Source organism: Jaculus jaculus, chromosome 11 (genome assembly GCF_020740685.1).
Source record: "Jaculus jaculus isolate mJacJac1 chromosome 11, mJacJac1.mat.Y.cur, whole genome shotgun sequence".
Taxonomy (NCBI): domain Eukaryota; kingdom Metazoa; phylum Chordata; class Mammalia; order Rodentia; family Dipodidae; genus Jaculus; species Jaculus jaculus.
In genome coordinates this window covers 13,318,148-13,334,550 of record NC_059112.1, presented here as the reverse complement: position 1 = coordinate 13,334,550, position 16,403 = coordinate 13,318,148, and the positions used below count along the sequence as shown (strand labels likewise).

At 42.0% G+C, this 16,403-nt stretch overlaps 1 protein-coding gene across 4 annotated transcripts in view; it reads left to right on the top strand.

Moving 5' to 3' along the window:
* Exoc1 (exocyst complex component 1) overlaps positions 1 to 15,699 on the top strand; it is a 55,411-nt gene extending 39,712 nt beyond the window's left edge. For 2 of the 4 annotated variants that reach the window (XM_045129998.1, XM_045129997.1), the window contains 9 exons: positions 1,676 to 1,720; positions 2,859 to 3,022; positions 3,485 to 3,592; positions 5,909 to 5,985; positions 6,444 to 6,672; positions 8,778 to 8,961; positions 10,445 to 10,644; positions 11,897 to 12,091; positions 14,798 to 15,699. In XM_045129998.1, the coding sequence (XP_044985933.1) occupies positions 1,676 to 1,720; positions 2,859 to 3,022; positions 3,485 to 3,592; positions 5,909 to 5,985; positions 6,444 to 6,672; positions 8,778 to 8,961; positions 10,445 to 10,644; positions 11,897 to 12,091; positions 14,798 to 14,950 (1,355 nt within the window). In that variant the 3' untranslated portion in view covers positions 14,951 to 15,699. The remainder of the gene's footprint in view (positions 1 to 1,675; positions 1,721 to 2,858; positions 3,023 to 3,484; positions 3,593 to 5,908; positions 5,986 to 6,443; positions 6,673 to 8,777; positions 8,962 to 10,444; positions 10,645 to 11,896; positions 12,092 to 14,797) is intronic. The other 2 variants (XM_045130000.1, XM_045129999.1) reach the window with 1 other exon arrangement.
* Positions 15,700 to 16,403: the final 704 nt, after the last annotated feature.

Genomic DNA, 16,403 nt, shown 5'->3' with positions numbered 1-16,403 from the left:
GTTTTATTTTGTTTTAGACTTTTCAAGAGTCTCACTCTAGCCCAGGCTGACTTCATGGAGATCCTCCCACCTCTGCCTCCCAAGTGCTAGGATTAAAGGCGTGCACCACATGTCCAGCCTTCGGTATATATATTTTTTAATAGACTTATTTTGATATCTTCATAGGCATGGAGTTGTTCCCCTCAGGGTTAATGTTCTAGTGGTTTTTCCCTCCTTTCTATGCTACAAATGTAGTTAATGAGATGATAAGCAAAGGGAATTTATGATACATAATTAAAAATAGATAACGTATTTATAGATAGATAAGATACATATTAAAGATATCTTTGGCTTTTATCTTTTTAAGTATTTGAAATTTCACATGAGCATATGCTAGTTATAGAGACTATAATGTTTGAGTTAAAAATTATAATTAATAGGTAATAGTAATAACTATTTGCATAGTAAAATAAACTACAATGGAATAAATTGGCCTTTCTCTGGGTCCTGTGAACATAGCCTGATGACAGCTTAAGGCCACCAGGAGGCACTGTTCACATCGGCTAGCTGTCCTGTGATCTCTAGATGCCATCTTAATATTCACGTACTTTGAAATGTGTCACTAGTGTGACCGGTTAGGAGTTTATACTTAGACTTGAAGTGTGACAGGGAGTATTTCAGTTGACACTTGGTCTCAGTTTTTAAGAAAGGTTTTTAGTTTATTCTTTAGTTTTGTTTCATTACATGGTTTTTCTTTGCCTTTCATTTTAATTTCTAATTTGAGTTCAGAATGTTTCACAGCATAAGCTGAATATGATGTATAAATATAACAGAACAAAGTCTAAAAGAAACGTCCAGTGGCCCGGGGGACACATTCCATATAACATCCCCTCCTCCTGACTCCTCTACATGTCTCCTGAGTTTGTTTTGTGCCTTTCATTCTAACATTATTCATAGGCCAGTTACTGAGTAATTCTGTTTGATATTTAGTTTTAATTTAAAATGATCTTTTTTTTTTACATTTTTATTTAATTATGAGAGAGAATAGTGAGTACATCAGGGCCTGTTACCATTGCAAACGAACTCCAGTTACATGTGCCACTTTGTGCATCTGGCTTTATGCAGACACTGGGGAATTGAACTCAAGCAAAGGCCTTTAAACATTAAAATGTCCTTAAAGCTCTACGAATGTAATTTTTTTTTTTTTTTTTTTTTACCAGGTTCAGCATCAAATTATTTAGTGCAGTGGAGGTTCTCTTTGGAAGCTTTCAGGGAATATAGAATTGTTAATGTCTTGACCTACCCTTCATTCTTCTGAGTTTCTACTGTGTTAAATAACTATTTGAGCTATATTTTATCAGGAGCCACAACTACAAATGTCTTTATTATTGCCATTCTAAAAAAATAAAATAACTTATTTAAAAGTATGTGGGAGGCGGTTTAAAAATGTAGGTGTTTTTCCCCTGGATATTTGAGTTTTAAAAAGTACATTAAAGACCAGTAAACATTTTCTCTAATCATTTCTCAAACAGTAGCTGACAACCAAACATGTGTCCACACCTCTGGTCACCTGACGCTCATGGTTCTTTGCATGTGTCTTAAACTCGAGCTTTGACTTCCTCTCGTGCATGGTTTGTGCGATTGCAGTTGATTAACTTGTCTCTGTCTTTGATGCTTGCCACCTAACCCATCACAGCCACCCTGCCTCGAAAAGAGAGTGCTGTCAAACAGGAAACAGAGAGTGAGTATGCTTAGAGGACTGCAGGTATTCCCAATGCATGCCCGTTTCATGTTGAGAAACCAGTTCTTTGTCGTGAGCAGAGTTAACGCAGAAATGGTGATTGCACGGCATTGCCAGGCGTTGGAAAAAAAATACCGCCCTGGTGGTAGTGGTGTGGTACATCCAAGAAATATGTGATGTAGGGAGAAGTCTAATGGTAAGGAGTAAAGCTGTCAGAAATTGATGAAAAGCTTTTACCTTCACACTTCTGTTTTCAGATTGTGTTTAGAAGAGCTATAAAAATTCTCATAGGAACATACTCATAGTTTGCATATGAAACCAAAGTGTACCTGGAGATGCCCCATTACAACTTCATTTGCTCCTTTGTTAGCAAGCAGTACATGTTAACTGAGAAATGTTCAAGAATATCTTAATGTAGTTTGCTTATTGTTTATATATAATTCTGAGTCTAAATGGCATACTTTATTCTAAAAAAATAAAGAATCTCTTAGTTCCTGGTTATATGTGGCCTGTTGTCCAGCCATATGTTCACATTTTTCTTCATGGCTATAAATATCTAAATTCTACCTAAAGATAAGTGTCTCTTAATGTGGTTAGTGTTTGGGTATTATTTTTAAATATAATAGATTTTTCGGGATGTTTTATATCATATTCCCTGTGGTTAGTTTGCTTATGGAGAGCAGAGTTTCCAGGTGCAAGAATGCACTACGTTGAATTTCATATAACTGCCTGGATGGGGCAGAATGATCAAACATTGATAGTTTCATGTGGTTCACCTTAATAGCCTGACTCAAGATGGAGGTGATTATGGGAATATAGCCATTTCTCCAGAAGCAGTACTGTCATGTCCGCTGTTGCACTCAGCTGGCACTCAGTGACCTTTATCCATAAGGGAAAGCGACCCCACCACCTTCTTCAGCCAGTAGCTCTGTCTTTAGGATTCTTCTCTTGGCAGGCTGTCCTGCAGGAGGACCCAAAGGTTAATGAGAGGGGCGGACTCTGCACTCCTTGTCCCCAACAGTGGGCCAGTGCCCTCCTGCGAGTCCACAAGTCCAGGGCAGTAGGCGACAACCCTGATAGATATTCTGGGTCCTTGACTCATGAAGATCACCACTCTGAAAGTCTGACTGCTTCTTAGGTCTTCACGGAAGCTCTGGAAAGCTGACTGGATCTACTTCTAGTCTGAACAAGCTCAGCGTTCAGAGCTCGGGGAACCGCAGGTCCCAGTCGTCCTCCCTGCTGGACATGGGGAACATGTCGGCCTCTGACCTTGACGTCGCTGACAGAATCAAGTTTGACAAGGTAAGAAAAAGAAAGCCCTGCTTGTATTTCTCTTCTTTCTAGCAGCAGATTGTGATGGCCATGGGTTTCAGAACCTGAGCTCTTGGGATACTCAAAGACATTCCCAGAGCTTACTTTCAAGTTCAGAATTGAATCTGTTAAAAAAAAAAAGGGGGGGGGGTGCCAGCTAATTGATATAAAAGCTTTGCTTCCATTTATTTGTCACAAATTGTGAATTGCAACTAGGATGACATTTCAGTGGTTTGAGTGACTTTTCTGTTCTGTGGTCCTGTTCCACCTTGGTAACACTGTACTGCCCTGTCAGTCCTGGAAGAGTTTGTCTTTGGGATTTTGGCCTTGTGGATCAAGAGGATTGACAGACATTACAGATGCCTGGTCCCTGAAGAGTGAATTAAGTATGGGGTGGTAATTTAGCATGTGAAGCAGGTCCTTCATCACAGGGTCATCTTGGTTTCTGTTCAGATATTTGAACAGGTCCTCAGTGAACTGGAGCCCCTGTGTCTGGCAGAGCAGGATTTCATAAGTAAATTCTTCAAGCTGCAGCAACATCAAAGTTTGCCTGGAACTGTGGTACGTCTTGCATTTATGTTGCCGGGAACAGAATCACCCTAAGTACTGTGTGGTCCCAGTTCAGAGGTTTCTGTAAATGGTCTTGTTATTTCACATAAGAAATAAAGACAGGGCTATGGAGCTAAATAGAGAGTTCTCAAAGGAAGAAATACGAATGGCATATAAGCATCTAAAAAAATGTTCTATGTCACTAGTCATCAGGGAAATGCAGATTAAAACTACATTGAGATTTCATCTTACTCCTGTCAGATTGGCCACCATCATGAAAACAAATGATCATAAATGTTGGCGGGGATGTGGAAAAAAAGGAACCCTTCTACACTGCTGGTGGGAATGCAATCTGGTCCAGCCATTGTGGAAAACAGTGTGGAGGTTCCTAAAACAGCTAAAGATTGATCTACCATATGACCCAGCTATAGCACTCCTAGGCATATATCCAAAGGACTCATTTCATTTCCCTAGAAGTACATGCTCAACCATGTTTATTGCTGCTCAATTTATAATAGCTGGGAAATGGAACCAGCCTAGATGTCCCTCAACAGATGAGTGGATAATGAAGATGTGGCACATTTATACAATGGCGTTCTACTCAGCGGTAAAGAAAAATGAAGTTATGAAATTTGCAGAAAAATGGATGGACCTGGAAAGTATTATACTAAGTGAGGTAACCCAGGCCCAGAAAGCCAAGTGCCACATGTTCTCTCTCATATGTGGATCCTAGCTACAGATGATTGGGCTTCTGCATGAGAATGAAAATACTTAGTAGCAGAGGCCAATAAGGTAAAAAGGAGACATAAAGGGAGAAAGGGAGGAGGATACTTAAAAGGTTGATATTGTATATATGTAATTACAATGATTGTAATGGGGAGGTAATATGATGGAGAATGGAATTTCAAATGGGAAAGTGTGGGGGTGGGGAGGGAGGGAATTACCATGGGATATATTTTATAATCATGGAAAATGTTAATAAAAATTTAAAAAAAAATTAAAAAAAAGAGAATAATACATTTATTTGGCAAAGCAACTAGACTCCAAGTTGAAATAAAAGAAAATTCTGTAGTGTACGGATTATAAAAAAAAAAAAAAGAAAGAAAGAAAGAAAGATGGTGGGGAGAGTTTGGCCATCTGATACTCCTGAAACATCTTAGTCATAAATATTCTCTAAATTGATAAAGGGGGAAATGTCTGGCTTTATTTCACAGAGAACAGTATTCAAACAGCAGTTTTAAGTTGTGTACAGTTGAGAGGCTAAGACAGAATTGCCATGAATTCCAGGCCAGCCTGGGCTATGGAATGCGAGAGCCTGTCTCAAAACAAAAATCATTTTAGTTTTACCAGGGGAAAAATACAAGAGATAATGATGTTCAGGAAATAACTGAGGCCTCAGCTCTGCATCTGAGTCTGTCATCGGACTTTGTAACTAAGTAGCCAGAGGCAGTGGTCCTGTCTCATCTTCCTCTTCTGCAATGTGCATATAATAATGGTGGTTTGGTGTAAATGTAAGAAAATGAAGTGAGACAATTTCTAGAATATTTTGAAGATCTTAAAACCACAATGCAAATGTGATTTTTAATCGATAACCTTCAAAAATGTATGCCTCAGACAACAGACATAAAAGCAGTCAGTCATAAAACAAATGAAAAACTCATCGTTGGAGACGGTGGGAGCTTGTTGCTTATTGTAGCAATGGTATGCGCTTGGCTTCTGTAAAAAAAAGTTTAATAGGATGGTTAATGAGATTTCTTTCAATTTTTTAAAATTCTCCAAGTTTGTGTGTGTGTGTGTGTGTCAAGCCATCTTTACTCTCCCAACACCTTCCCAGCCACATGCACCACCCCTCGCTTTCCTCCATCGCACACACACTCACGCGCATGCACACACACACACACACACACACATACACACACACACACACACACAACATGCTACCCTATGATGCTTTCTCACAAAACATCTAAGAACACAGTATTTTTTTTTTTTTTTTTGGTTTTTTGAGGTACGGTCTCACTGTAGCCCAGGCTGACCTGGAATTCACTATGGAGTCTCAGGGAAGCCTCGAACTCAAGGCAATCCTCCTACCTCTGCCTCCCGAGTGCTGGGATTGAAGGTGTGCGCCACCACGCCCGGCGAGAACACAGTTTTTCATGCACATTAGTAAATAACACATGAAATTATGTCACTTTGTCACTTTCAGGATTATTTTCCAAACTCGTTTGTTCTCTGCTAGGCATTTTAAGAATTGAGCAGGTATTTGGCATATAAGCTAGGCAGTTTGTTGGTTTTTCATTATATCAAGTGCTTGAGTAATTTTTACAGACTGAAGCAGAGGACCTGGATGGAGGAACGCTGTCACGGCAACCTAACCCTGGCACTGGGCTGCATGTTTCCTCTGAGTACGTACTTACCACCCTGTGTCTGTTGTTTGTGGGGGGAAAACATGAGGAGTGCTGCTTACTGAAGAGTCCACATGCTTCTCAGTGGTCGGCCAGCACCCAGCAGAGACTCGTGCGCCCCGTCTCACAAGGCGTGCTTCTCTTAATCCTGTCGGGGCGCTCTTCAGCTCTTCTCCCTGCCGACTCTGGTGTTGGCCGTAGGAGGTGGCCTGTGGGTGGTGCTGTCTTAGAAGGCAGCATTCCACTTAGACGTGCAAATGGCACAAAGCCAACATGAGTGATAAAACTTACCTCTAATAAAATACTGTTATACTGAAAAGGGCTGTCAATTAGTTCATCACACTTTGACATCATTAATTGAAGTACAGAATTTTAGCTTTTTTTTAGATAATGGACTAAACTTGGTGGTTTCACCTGAAGTTTATAGCAACCATGTATTTTGTTTGCTTTCTCAACAGGAAAGATATGATTCGTCAAATGATGACTAAAATATTCCGCTGCATTGAGCCAGAACTGAACAACTTAATTGCATTAGGAGACAAAATCGATAGTTTTAACTCCCTCTACATGCTGGTCAAAATGAGCCACCACGTGTGGACTGCGCAGAACGTGGACCCTGCATCTTTCTTGAGCACCACGCTGGGCAATGTCCTGGTGACTGTCAAAAGGAACTTTGACAAATGCATTGTAAGTGACTTTAAGGACTAACTCAAGAATCCTAATCATCACACAAAACAGTTCATTTATGTAACTTAAGGCACTCCCACTTCCTACTAAGTCCTAATGTTGGTGCTTCCCAAGTCCTGAAGCGGTTAAGTGGCATCAGCTTATGAGTGGAGGGGCCCCAAGGCTTGGCCAGCTCTGAGTTGGCGCAGGGGCAGCAGCTACTTAAGAGACCCATCGAGTCACACGTTAACTGACCAGTGACACTGATACAGTGAAACAATTGGAAGTCATCTGCATTTATTGTTCTTGTCATTTATCCAATGAAATTAACTTGAATGCTGATAGTTTAAATTACTATAATTCATTTTAGTGGTTTAATAACAAGCTTCCTTTTAAGAACAAACTATTATGAATAACTTCCAATAATCATTGTTTCTCTCCTTCTACTAAGAAAATATTACTGGTAACTTCATTGTCTATAAGGTTTGGGTAGGCTTGCAGAAATGAATTGGTCCTTACAAAGTCTTTTCTTACAGAGTTACAGAGAGGCCTCAGTGGATAAAATTCTCACCACTCAGATTGGAATACCTGAGTTCAATTCCGAGGCACCACATAGAAAAAAAATTTTTTTAAGGTCTGGAGAGATGGCTTAGCAGTTAGGACACTTGCCTGGGAAGCCTAAGGACTCATGTTTGATTCCCCAAAACCCACATAAGCCAGATGCACATGGTGGTACATAGATCTGGAGTTCATTTGTAGTGGCTGGAGACCCTGTCATGCCATCCCTCCCCCACCCCATAAATAAATTAATTAAAATATTTTTAAAATTTCTAAGAAGCCCAAAGCCTGAGAGGCTTGTGTAATCCCAGCATGCTGATGTTGATGGCAAGACAGGAGGCAGAGGCAGAAATATTTTCTAGACACTCAAAGCAAGCCCAGCAAAGAACAATGGACATGAAACCAGACACCCTGCCTCAAATGAGGTGGGTGGGCAAGGACACCAGCCCCAGCAAACGACTTGTGCTTTACTAACGCACTTATGCTATGTGAAAGCGAATATGTATCATGAATATTTCTAGCATGCAGCCTCAGTTTGCACTTACTTATTAAGTATCAGTATAACAGTGGAAGATAAAAATGTTAAGTTCCATGCCATTTTTTATAATTACAATAACAACAATGCTTACTGAGCCTGGAGTATAGTTCAGTTGTACAATGCTTGATTGGGTTCACTACCCAACATCACAAAAGCAATACCCCTTCTCTGAAAGTGGTGATACCAGGACCTGCTGACTGCCAGCCCATGCTTGAAAGGAAATGGCAGGGCTAACACAGGCTGACGGTGATGCCTAGGGGACACCTTTGAGATGCTAAGTCATAAAGGCGCTTGTGTTTCCAAAATATCAGATCTTGATTTTGCCAGCACATTGCCTGGCAGAGAGGAAGTGCTAGAAGTGGTGGCTAGTGGAGTGAATAGTAATTTGTTAAAGAACGGCCATGCTGCTCTCAAGACAGGGCAGCAGACAAATGCAGTAGCCTAGATGCATTTTCTCCTGAGTTTTCTACACACAAGCACATGGCCAGGGGAAGGATGCCTCCTTTGCTGCCTGGCAGCCCCTCTCTCCCTGAGTCTCAGGTCTCTTGCTGTCTGGGAGGCTGGCCATGCTCAACAGTGTTACATGCTGGGTTCTTCAGAACATGGAAATGACTGGGTCTGTGTGTGCTGAGCAAAAAGTGTAGCTTTCAGGTGGCTACAGAAAATGATCAGATCACACCTAAGTTCAGCCATTTTATCTGGCCAACCGACTATCTGATATTCTGAGAAAGCTGCTCACCTGTATGCCAGCCAAACTTGCTGGTGCGGTGTATATTGTATCCTTAAAGATTGTGTCTTATTCTAAGTAACTTGCATGTTCCTTGTTTTTATTTTCTTGAATAAGACATAGTAGAAAATACTTTTGAATGCACAGGATTAGTTTCTCTTAGTTAACCTTGCTAGGGTTCGTGTTGAGTTCCAGTTGATAACTAAGCTGGTACTGATGTCCCGCCTCATGGTCCATGTTTGGTTTTATGCAGTTCCTAAGTTGATTGTCTGTTTCTCTCCCCTGCTTCCCACCTAACCGTAGAGTAACCAGATAAGGCAAATGGAAGAAGTCAAGATTTCAAAGAAGAGTAAAGTAGGAATTCTTCCATTTGTTGCTGAATTTGAGGAATTTGCTGGACTTGCAGAATCAATTTTTAAAAACGCTGAGCGCCGTGGCGATCTGGACAAAGCGTACACCAAACTCATCAGAGGAGTGTTTGCCAATGGTGAGCTGTCGTGGGTGTGTTCTGAAGAACGGCGTGATTGCTGTTTCCATTCTTGCTGGTAACTTGGAAGATACGTCTGTCGTTAAGTTTAAAAACTAAGCCTGCATACATCGGGAACACTCCATCTCAGCTCAAGATGGCTTGTTCCTATGGAAAATGGAAAATTAGTTTTCAAATCTAGAAAACGGCCTCTCAGGTGACATTTGCATTGTAACGAGGGGCTCTGCAGATAGTAACCCTTTACAGGTTGGTTCGCTCACACATCTCTTACGTGAAGGAGAGCAGAGCTGTGATACTATAATGCTCCACCAGCTTCTGTCAGAGCCCACAGTCACATTAGGAACATTGCTGGGCATGTCATTTACCTTATTTGAAGGTAATTATCTGGTTATACTATACTCAAGAGTTTTTATTTATGAGCAACAGAGACACAGAAAGAGATGATTGGTGTACCAGGGCCTTAGCCACTGCAGTCGAACTCCAGACACGATCATGTGTGATCTTGGGCTTGACTCACCTTTTTGCATCTGGCTTATGTGGGATCTGGAGAGTTGCACATGGGCTCTTGGGCTTCACCTAAGGCAAGCGCCTTAACTGCTAAGCCTTCGGTAGCCCTACTCAGGAGTTTTAAAAGCAAACCTTTAATAGGAAGCAGAATCATCTCATCAATTGCATGTACATTTCAGTGTGAGTAAACCTAGGGTAAAGATAGATAAATATCATGATTGGATGTTTAGTTGATTTAAAAGTAACCTCTCACACCTGTGCCACCAGCCCTGAAGGCAGCAGAGGCTGGAAAATCACTGGGTCACACTGGTCTGGACATGTGCATATACCCCACTACATATATACACCAGACCACGCATACTACATGCACACAAATTTAAAGAAAAGGTCATGTTATCAAAAATTAATATGTTTTAACTAGATGTATTTTCTGTGATACTTATGGTTATATTATTTACTTTTTTATGTGTTAAGTACTTGAGCACTTTTTAAATTTCACCAAAAGATGTGGAATGGGAATATAAATTTATTGTATTTGAGAAACCAGCAGGTTGTCCTAGTAATAATTATTAAATAATTCATTACTTCACTACTAATTTGTTTGTTTTTGGTTTTTCGAGGTAGGGTCTCACTCTAGCCCAGGCTGACCTGGAATTCACTCTGTAGTCTCAGGGTTGTCTTGAACTCATGGCAATCCTCCTACCTCTGCCTCCTGAGTGCTGGGATTAAAGGTGTGCACCACCACGCCTGGCTTCACTACTAATTTGAAAAGTCATCTGTACTACATACTAAGTTTCCTTATGCACATGGAATTGTCTTAGGATAACATACTGTATGCAGGTGGCTGTGAAGACATTGCACTTAATCCAGAACTGTACTTAATTCCTCAGTTACCAGTTGAAAATCATTAATCAAGTAACTGTTTATAACAAAATCTAGTTAAAACAGAGATCTCTTTTGCTGTTCTTGATTCTAGTGGAGAAAGTAGCAAATGAAAGCCAGAAGACACCCAGGGATGTCGTTATGATGGAAAACTTTCACCATATTTTTGCAACTCTTTCTCGTTTGAAAATCTCATGTCTAGAAGCTGAGAAGAAAGAAGCCAAACAAAAATACACAGATCACCTTCAGTCTTATGTCATCTACTCTTTAGGACAACCTCTTGAGAAACTGAATGTAAGTATATTTTCATTCGGTCCTTTCCTGGTGCTGAAACTGTCCAGTCAGTTTACAGGAGACTGCACACATTGGCCTTAGGTTCCGGTGTGCTGGCCAGGCGGACAAGCAGGGGAGAGGGGAGACTGTCACCGACGCCGCCACCGTGCCCGGCCCTGCTGGTGCTCTGCATACATCACTGATTCCTTCCTTCACTTGTGCACATGTGGAGAAGAGAGAGAAAGTGGGCGCCGAGGCCTCTGACCTCTGAGATGAACTGCAGATGCGTGGACCACTTTGTACATCTTGCTTTGTGTGGGTAGTGGGGGAACTGAACCCAGGACATTAGGCTTTTTAACCACTGACCCACCTCTTGTTTGTTTGTTTGTTTGTGGTAAGGTCTCTCTCCAGCCTGGGCTGACCTAGAACAACTCACTGTGCAGTCTCAGGCTGGTCTTGAACTCGCAGCAAGGCTCCTAACTCTGCCTCCCAAGTGCTGGGATTGAAGGTGTTCACCACTACTCCCGGCTCATTGATGATTCTTACAAGCAATGTGGCTGCTTATGGTGGCACACACTTATAATCCCCGCACTTAGGAGGCAGCGGCAGGAGGATCACCATGAGTTGAGGCCATCCTGAGACTACATAGTGAATTTCAGAGCTAGCTCGAGACCCTACCCTGAGGGGGTGGATATTGTATACATGAGTGTAATAAGCTTGTCCAGCTACATGGGTCCTCGGTTTAAATATCCAGCACCAACATAAATAAATACAAACAAACACATATCATAAACATAATATTAACTAGAAAATGCAGCATGTGAAATTATATTCAGTTGGTGTGATCGCATCCAAAGATTAGTAAGAGATCTGAAATGTGAACAGTTGCCACCAAGTGGCATGATAATCAATGATCGTTATTTTCTCTGTACTTCCACACATTGTGTAGCTTTTATGTATGTACTTACATTACCTGATTGTTTAAATTCAGTGACAATGAAAGTAGTTCTTTTTTTTTTTTAATTTATTTGAGAGCGACAGACACAGAGAAAGACAGACAGAGGGAGAGAGAGAACGGGCGCGCCAGGGCTTCCAGCCTCTGCAAACGAACTCCAGACGCATGCACCCCCTTGTGCATCTGGCTACCGTGGGACCTGGGGAACCGAGCCTCGAACCGGGGTCCTCAGGCTTCACAGGCAAGCGCTTAACCGCTAAGCCATCTCTCCAGCCCTGAAAGTAGTTCTTTATCGGTACTTGTTTCCATTCCTTAAAGCACTTCTTCGAAGGCGTTGAAGCACGAGTGGCCCAGGGCATCCGAGAGGAGGAAGTGAGCTACCAGCTGGCATTCAATAAGCAAGAGCTTCGCAAAGTGATTAAAGAGTATCCGGGAAAGGAAGTGAAGAAAGGTCTAGACAACCTGTACAAGAAGGTGGACAAGCATTTATGTGAAGAGGAGAACTTGCTGCAGGTGGGCTCGCGCCTTCCGGCGCCCTGGTGTCCCCTCAAGTGTCCCCCCGCAGCGCTCTGAGCGCCGCTGAGGACCGCAGCATTGGGAGGCGGGGGCAGGGGCTCAGGAGTTCAAAGTCGCCCTTGGTACCTAGTGAGCTCAAGTCCAGCCTGCGATACCTGAGCCCCCCAATCAAAAAACAAATAAGTTTTTAAAGTTCCATAAACTACAGAGCAGATTAATTGTGATAAAATAGGTATTTTTATGTAATTATAGTCATTCCTGCTTTTCTTGTTTTATCATTGTGAAATAAGGGTTTCTCTTTTCTTTGGTTACGGTTTGTTGTTGCTTGACTATTTCTTAGACATAAATGCTCATTTGTTGAGGACAGCGGAGCGAGTGCTTCGAGCTGCGGACAGCAGTGGAGTGGCTGCAGGTGTGGCGGGTGTTGGGGATATTGGAGTGGTTCCAGATATGTAGGTTGGAGTTAGCAATAAATCCATACTGGGTCCCGAGTAAACTTTATGATTTGGGGCAATTTACTTAACCTATCTGAGCCTCACATTTGATTTTATAGATAAGAAAACAAAGGCCTAAAGAGGTGAAATAACATTACAGTGCTCTTTTAGCTAGTGGATGGTGGGACCAGATTTAAACCCTAAAACAAGCTGTTATGCCTTTTGGGGTAGGTGCTGTATATGGTGTATGTACTCGTGTGTGCAGAGACTAGAAGTTGACGTCATGTGTCCTCCTCCATACTGGCTCTCCACTTCATCCAGGCAGCGCCTCTCTCTCTCTCTCTCTCTCTCTCTCTCTCTCTCTCTCTCTCTCTCTCTCTCTCCCCCTCTGTGTGTGTGTGTCTCATTGCAGTCCAGAGCTCAGCCTGTCTCTTTAGGCAGCGTGCCCCGGGACTTTCCTTGCTCCCCCGCACGGGAGTACCAGTGGGCTCACACCATGCAGCATCGGTGCGCGTGCTGCTGTGGTGAATTCATGCTCACCCAGCAAGAGCCTGCTTCTCAGCCTAAGCCAGGGTTCTTCATAACCCATGCTAAAAGGCCTATGGATGAACGCCAGAAATTCTGATTTTAATGCTGTGGGAGGCTTTGTGAAATTCACTGCATTTGTGCTAACTTACTAAAAGTCAGAGGACATCTGAAAGTTGGGGGTGCTGCATGCAGGTAGAAGAAATAGCACAAACTGAACGAGGGAAAAGTGTAATAACTATTTGGAGAATAGTAATCATAACTTGACAGAAATTTAGGACATAAAATACTCACACGAAAAGTCCTGGAGCCGGGCATAGTGGCGCACGCCTTTGATCCCAGCACTCAGGAGGCAAAGGTAGGAGGATTGCCGTGAGTTCGAGGTCACCCTGAGACTCCATAGTGAATTACAGGTCAGCCTGGGCTAGAGTGAAACCCTACCTCGAAAAACCAAAAAAAAAAAAAAGAAACGAAAAGAAAAGTCCTGGAACTGTACATTCCCTCAGGTGTCAGGCAGGGACGTATATGGTCATCACGCCCCTCAGCGAGTACTTGTGAGACCAGCGGGCTGCACCGTGTGGATACAGTAAGCTTCAACTGTAGCTCCTGCGTAATCTGTATATAGTGTGTCTGCTTGCTCAGCCTCTCCTGTGAGATCGTCCGTCGCTCAGTTGCAGGTAGTCATCCTCCGCGTGTAGGTAGTGATCCTGGCTCCTCATGGTGTCTTCCATATGCAATGTTTTACATCATCATTTAAAAAAATATTTTATTTATTTATTTATTTATTTATTTGAGAGAGAGAAAGAGGAAGCGGCAGATAGAAAGAGAGAATGGGAGCACCAGGGCCTCCGGCCACTGAAGATGAACTCCAGATGCGTGCGCCCCCTTGTGCATCTGGCTTACATGGGTCCTGGGGAATCGAACCAGTGTCCTTTGGCTTTACAGGCAAATGCCTTAACTGCTAAGCCATTTCCCCAGGCCTGCATCATCATTTTTATATAAATAAAACCTTTAACTTTATCTGACATGGAATTTAAGCATTAAGTATTTCATTGTATTGACTCACGGGTGTTAGTTCTCCACGTAGCTGTGCATTGCTGTATCTGTTGTGGACTTTGGAGTGTATGTGACAGTACACAAAGCATAATGAGCGCATGCTCATGTCAGGGACTGTGTTGCGCACTTAGTGTTCATCTATCACTGAACTCTCACAAGAACATGAGGAGGAGAAAGTGTCATTAGTAGCAGTTTATAGATGAGGCTCTTGAGGCACAGAGAAACAATGTCATACACTTCACACACATGGGGACATGGAGTCACAGAGCGGTGATTGCATATCGATGAGGTCACAAATCTTTTTTTTTTTTTTTTTTTTTTTTTTTTTGAGAGGAAGAGAGACAGAATGCCAGGGCCTTCAGCCACAGCAAGCAACTCCAGATGCATGGGCTTCTTGTGCATATGTGTGTCATTGCATGCTTGCATCACTGTGTCTGGCTTATGTGGGACCTGGAGATTTGAACAGGAGGAGGTCTCAGGCTTCACAGGCAAGCACCTTAACCACTAACTCATCTCTCCAGTCCACAGATCTTTGAAGTTAGAAGGCCTTGGGATTCTGGCTCTAGAATATATGTTCTTAATTGCTGAATTATGCCAAATTTGTTGACTCTCTTGGCATTATTTCTCCAAACTGATTACAAATTGTTTGCATTCCCATTAATGGTTCCTGTTTTCTTTGTTATAATAGGTGGTGTGGCACTCCATGCAGGATGAATTTATACGCCAGTATAAGCACTTTGAAGGTCTGATAGCTCGCTGTTACCCTGGATCTGGTGTTACGATGGAATTCACTATTCAGGACATTCTGGATTATTGCTCCAGCATCGCACAGTCCCACTAAGCCTTAGAAAGAAGAAAGGAGAAATGAATCAAGCACTGTCAGTACCTGCCTGAGACACTACATAAAATCAAGCAAGGGCCTGGGGAGAAAACTCACCGGACAGAGGTTCTTACTTGCCAAGCTTGCTGGCATGGGCTCAATTCCCCAGCCATCCATGTAAAGCAGGACAAACATTAATTTACATCAGCAAGAGACTCTGGTGCACACGTATGCATGCATATGCACGGACAGCCACACTCCTGCAAGTAAATAAATGAAAGTCAATTGTTTTGAGAATCCAGAACAACACTTTGTGTTATTAAATATCAGATAAATATAATACTATACTAAGATATTTAAGTGCAAACATACCAGCCTGTGTAGCAATTTTATTTGTCCTATAGACTGTGTACTACCTTAAAGTATTCATCTCATCACTAAATGCCATTAGCACTTTTCAGTGACTGGGAAGGATATTTCCTTACTACACAGCCTGTACTAGAGAGAGACTACCCTGTGTGTAATGCACTGGCACTTCTGCCCGGCTTGTGTTGGAAAGACTACCCTGTGTGCAATGCACTGGAGTTCTGCAGCATTCACTCTTGGTTATAAATCATGTAATTCCTAAAATGTTGAACAGAATGTTGTGTGACGGTCTAACAAGCATATATGTGGGTAAAGGAGTTCATGTAATGATCAATTTTAAATTTTTTTGAGGATTATGTGGTTCTGTGTAATTAGAAAACAAAAATTTGTTTTTAAAAAGTTGATCTTTGGTATCATTATTCTTGGGATTTTATATGATAGGTTCTCTGTAGAAGCAAATTCTTACAGAATTAGCATAAACAATTGTGACTCCATATGCCACAAGACAGACAAGAAGAAAGGAAATAAGACAGTAAAAGGCCATTTATGAGGCTGGAGAGATTATTCAGTGGTCATGCTGCTGGCTTCAAAGCCTGACTGCTCAGGTTCAGCTACCCAGTATAGCATGAAGCCAGATGCACAAAGTGGCCCATGTGTCTGGAGATCGTTTGCAGTAGCAAGAGGTCCTGGTGTACCCATTCTCTCTCTCCTTGGAAATAAATGAAGACATTTAATTTTTTAAAAGCCATTGAAAGTATCAAAGATATTAAATATGTGGGGCTAAGTGTAGCAGAAGATATGGTGAACAGTCTAAATGCTCATTGATAGTAGATGAAGTGTGTTCATTCAAGGGCAAACCAGTATAAAAGGGAAAATGAATGAGTTTCAGGTACATATAAACAATGTAAAGGTCAGAAGAATTGTCAGGTGAAAAAAGTAAGACTATATGGAGCGTGAGTCATTTCACATAAAACTTCAAAAACCCTGCAGAATTTAAGCAATATGTGAAAATTGAAAAGTGAGATGATCACAAAGTTCTGGAGTGATGGGCAGAGGGAAGTGGATCTGGTACTGATACAGAGTTTTAAAAACCCATGTGGTAGCTGGG